The following is a 4,960-nucleotide window of genomic DNA, read 5'->3' on the forward strand; positions in this document are numbered from 1 at the left end:
CCCCCTGCCGGAGGACAGTCAAATAACATCTTTAGTTTCAGAGAACAAAAAAGAAAGTTCTGTAAACTCAATCATCCAGGTAAAGAAACAAGGTTTAACCATTTTTATTGTTTTTAAGAGAACAGATCAGAGCTGCTGGCGCCCCGTACTGGAGGAGAGTTGAATAACTTCTTCCAAAGATCCGAATCATTCTATATTATATTAATATACGGTATAATTAATACATATATATTTTGATAATATAAATGTTATTATGTTAATAGGCCTATTTGATGGTGAGATATTTTTTTCATTCAACCTTTATTTACCATACCATTTTATTTGTAGAGCACTTAAAACAGCAACAAAGCCAACCAAAGGGCTGTACAGCAGAAACAAACAAGTAAAGCACACAGTAAAATATACATAGATCCAAATGGAAAAAGTTATTAATAAATGACACCGTACACTACAGACAGGTTCAGAACAGATCACACAGGGTTAAAGTCAGGGAGTAAAAGTGGGTTTTTAAACAAGACTTAAAAACAGTGAGGGAGGGGGCCTGCCTGACATGTAGTGGTAACTCTTTCCACAGTCTTGAACCTGCAACAGAGAAGGTCCTGTCACCTCTGAGTTTACGACGGGTTCCTGGAACAATAGGAGCGTCTGAGAGAGCGCGTTGGGACATATGGCTGCAGCAGATCAGTGAAATAAGAGGGGGCAGAACTATTAAGAGATTTAAAAACATACAGGAGTATTTTAACTGGATTAGGAAGTGAACTGGGAGCCAGTGCAGGGAGGCCAAAACTGGTGTCATGTGCTCTCTTTTGTCTGTACCAGTTCAAATTTGGGCTGCAGCATTTTGGACCAGTTGTAAACATGCAATGGAGGACTGATGATACCAAACAGAAGAATTCAATTCAGTTTATTTCTACAGCGCCAAATCACAACAAAGTTGTCTCAGGGACTTCACAGGAACATTCACAAACATAAAAGCCAACATTGCAGTAATCGAGCCGGGATGTTATGAATGCACGTGTTACTGTCTCCAGGTTATTTTTGGACAATATGGACTTCAGTTTAGAGTCTACAGAGTTTACAGTCGCCTCAGCTGAAGAAACAGGATTTAACAATCATGTTTACGTAACTGGTACATGATTGTTAAGTTTCATGGAGAGTCCATTGCCACTTCCAGATTAGTACTCTTCATTTATTTATTTACTCTGATTTCTACAGGTTAATCCCATTGAGCTTCGGGGACTCATTTACAAGAGAGACCTGATTTCAACAAAGAATAATGACAACGATGGACAATCACTTAAAAAGCATACAAACTGGGAATAACAAATGAGAGAAAATGGTAATAAAAAATGAAACAGAAACAGATAGGTTGAAAGGCGATGTAGAAACTAAAAACAGGAACATCTGCAGGAAATGAACAGATGTTTGAAGCCACTTAGAGAGGTCAAAGGTCGAGAGCTTCAGCTCTTTTTACAAGATATTCCAGGAAACAGGAGCGGAGTAGGAGAAGGTCCTGTTGCCTAGTTCAGTCCTCACTGAGGGAACACTGCAGGTAATGATGTCCTGAGAGCGCACGCTGTAGCTGCACTCACACAGAGACATGTAGGAGGAGATGTATGAAGGCAGCAGACCAGGAAGTGATTTAAAGATGAAAATGTACCAGTGGGAGAGTCTGTGTGAAGGTAATGGTGACCAGTTAACCAGTGAATACTGGGGGCAGTGGTGGGTACGATAATCACAGCCAGTTATGAATCTTAGTGCACCATGATAGACAGCATCCAACATCTGCAGCATCCAACATCTGCAGCATCCAACATCTGCAGCATCCAACATCTGCAGGGTTCTTGTAGGAGCGTTCATGTAAATAATGTCACTGTCATCAATGGTAGTCAAATGCCTGAGGAATGTAGAAGTGTGCCGGTGGCCATTTTTAAGAACAAGGTTGATGTACAGAGTTGTAGCAGCTACAGGAAAATGAAGATGATGAGCCACTCAAAGAACTCCATGGTGTCTTTGTGGATTTAGAAAAAAACATCTGACAGCAAGACATGTATGAAGACAGCAAGACATTATGAGGACAGCAGGACATGTATGAGGACAGCAGGACATGTATGAGGACAGCAGGACATGTATGAGGACAGCAGGACATGTATGAGGACAGCAGGACATTATGAGGACAGCAGGACATGTATGAGGACAGCAGGACAGTGGTGAGATGTGCTGTAGGAGTGACAGATAGCTTCAAGGTGGAGGAGGGAGTGCATCAAGGATCAGCTCTGAGCCCCTTCTTGTTTGCTCTGGTGATGGACCGACTAACAGATGAGGTCAGGCAGGAATCCTCGTGGACTAAGATGTTTGCAGATGACATTGTGATCGGTGGTGAGAACAGGGAGCAGGTGGAAGAGAACTTGGAGAGGTGGAGGTATGAACTTGAAAGAAGAGGAATGAAAGTCAGTCGTAGTAAGACAGAGTCCATGTGTGTGAATGAGAGGGAGGAGGTGGAACATTGAGAGGTTTACAAGACAGTGTTGAGACCAGCTGTTGTATGGTCTGGAGACAGAGACATGGACAAAAGACAGGAGACAGAACTGGAAGTGTCAGAAATGAAGATGTTGAGGTTCTTCTTAGGAGAGACAAGGATGGAGAAGATCAGGAATGAGATCATCAGAGGTACAGCACAGGTTGAACAACTGGGAGACAAAGTTAGAGAGGACACACTGAGATGGTTTGGACATGTCCAGAGGAGGGACAGTGGTTTGGACAAGTCCAGAGGAGGGACAGTGGTTTGGACATGTCCAGAGGAGGGACAGTGGTTTGGACATGTCCAGAGGAGGGACAGTGGTTTGGACAAGTCCAGAGGAGGGACAGTGGTTTGGACATGTCCAGAGGAGGGACAGTGGTTTGGACATGTCCAGAGGAGTGACAGTGGTTTGGACATGTCCAGAGGAGGGACAGTGGTTTGGACAAGTCCAGAGGAGGGACAGCGGTTTGGACATGTCCAGAGGAGGGACAGTGGGTATATTGGTAGAAGGATGTTAGAAATGCAGCTGCAGGAAAAAGACAAAGAGGAGACATATGGATGCAGTTAGAGAGGACACACTGAGATGGTTTGGACATGTCCAGAGGAGGGACAGTGGTTTGGACAAGTCCAGAGGAGGGACAGTGGTTTGGACATGTCCAGAGGAGGGACAGTGGGTATATTGGTCGAAGGATGTTAGAAATGCAGCTGCAGGAAAAAGACAAAGAGGAGACATATGATGCAGTTAGAGAGGACATGGAGGTAGTTGGAGTGAGGACAGAGGACACAGAGGACAGAGTGAGGACAGAGGACACAGAGGACAGAGAGAGGAGAAGGATGACTCGCTGACCCCTGAAGAGGGAAACGCTGAAAGAAACAGACTGCACTTTATATTTCGCCTTTCTATCTTATTTCAAGATGCTCAAAGCTCTTCACAACAATCTGTGCCTCATTTATCCATTCACACAGCTCTATACTAGATCTCTACAAAGATAACTGAACAAATCATTCTACAGAGACTAATCAGATCTTTAGATCACATTCAGACACTGATGGGACACACATCAGAGGCTACGAGGGCTTCAGTGTCTTGCCCACGGACACCAGCTGGTGGAGTCGAACACACGCATTGGAGGACGACTGCTCGAACCACCTATCCAAAGCTGCCCGAAAAAGATTTTTAATTTAATTATTTTATTTTTTACTATTATTTTGTTGGTTCAATTTATTTGTATATTTAAACCATCTAATTTTTTTTTCACTATGATCTCTGATGTCTTAGATTGTTTTTTTTAAGGTCAGGCCATTTTAACTTTATTGTATTAACAATTGTATAAGGGGTAAAAGGACTCCGCTGAACGAAATACAACATCTGGTGTTCTTCAACATCTGTAACCACGATCATACAGCTGAAACTTTCCTTTGGTGAAGAGTTCAACCCCTCAGAGAATTAACGGCGGATTCAGAGAATTAACAGCGGACTATCTCAACACAGGATTATTTTTTTCCTCATCTGTTTATTTGCGTGTCGATTATCCAATCACCTTTCATCTTACTACATCGTTCGACCAATAGAAAACAGCCGTTTCATTCATCCAATCACCATCGATCTTACTAAATCGTTTAGCCAATAGGAAGCGGCGTTGCCTCCCTGTGTTGTGTTCACTGTTTTCACTTACAGGAAGTCCTCCATCATGTTAGAAGTTATGGGTTTTTCACGTTGTTTTGCGCGTTAATTTCGTCACGATGAGCAGTTTTTGTAGAGAAGTCGTCACTCTGCAGCTCGGACATTATTCCAACTTCGTGGGAACCCACTGGTGGAATTTACAGGTGAGAATCACGCGATGCTAACAGTTAGCCTCGGTTAGCGTCGCGTGTAGTCAGCATGTCAGAAGGTTCACAGCAACAGCTGATGTGTCAAAGTAAACATGTTTTAAATCTACTGACAGCTGAAAACATCTGTTCACCTCCAGAAACATAAAGCTGTTAAAATTTAAAACATTTTGTTTGTAAACTGAATTTTTGTAACTGATTTAGACTAAATAAGACTGGGTTCTGTTACTCTGCTGCTTTTAGGTTTCTAGACTTAAGTTATTATTTTTATCCTTATTGCCCTTCATACGATAAGTGATCTTTAATATAGTTTAATTGTTGTGAGAAGGAGACTGTTGGACTTCTTTATGAACCACCTGCTTTAATGGGACCTGGAGTTATTAAAGCTCTTCACTGCAAATCATGAAATCAAACATAAAAAACATCCTGAACAAGATCAAAGGGTTCAGTTCAGACTTTACTACAATGCTTTTACATAAACATCCATATGTGTCTATGTAATGCAGGTCTGCACTCAGTGTAAACAAAGAATTCAAACGCTGCAGCTACTTAACCTGAGTCACTTCAGCTGTTTCTGTAGGTAAACAAACACTCTTCAGCTGTTTCTGT

At 42.2% G+C, this 4,960-nt stretch overlaps 1 protein-coding gene across 1 annotated transcript in view; it reads left to right on the plus strand.

Moving 5' to 3' along the window:
• Window positions 1-4,184: 4,184 nt before the first annotated feature.
• msto1 (misato mitochondrial distribution and morphology regulator 1) overlaps window positions 4,185-4,960 on the plus strand; it is a 4,714-nt gene continuing 3,938 nt past the window's right edge. Inside the window, exon 1 of the mRNA XM_037693188.1 lies at window positions 4,185-4,348. Coding sequence (XP_037549116.1) covers window positions 4,265-4,348 — 84 coding nt within the window. The 5' untranslated portion in view covers window positions 4,185-4,264. The remainder of the gene's footprint in view (window positions 4,349-4,960) is intronic.

This window comes from Nematolebias whitei, chromosome 19, assembly GCF_014905685.2.
Source record: "Nematolebias whitei isolate Nwh7 chromosome 19, NemWhi1, whole genome shotgun sequence".
In the NCBI taxonomy this organism is placed as follows: domain Eukaryota; kingdom Metazoa; phylum Chordata; class Actinopteri; order Cyprinodontiformes; family Rivulidae; genus Nematolebias; species Nematolebias whitei.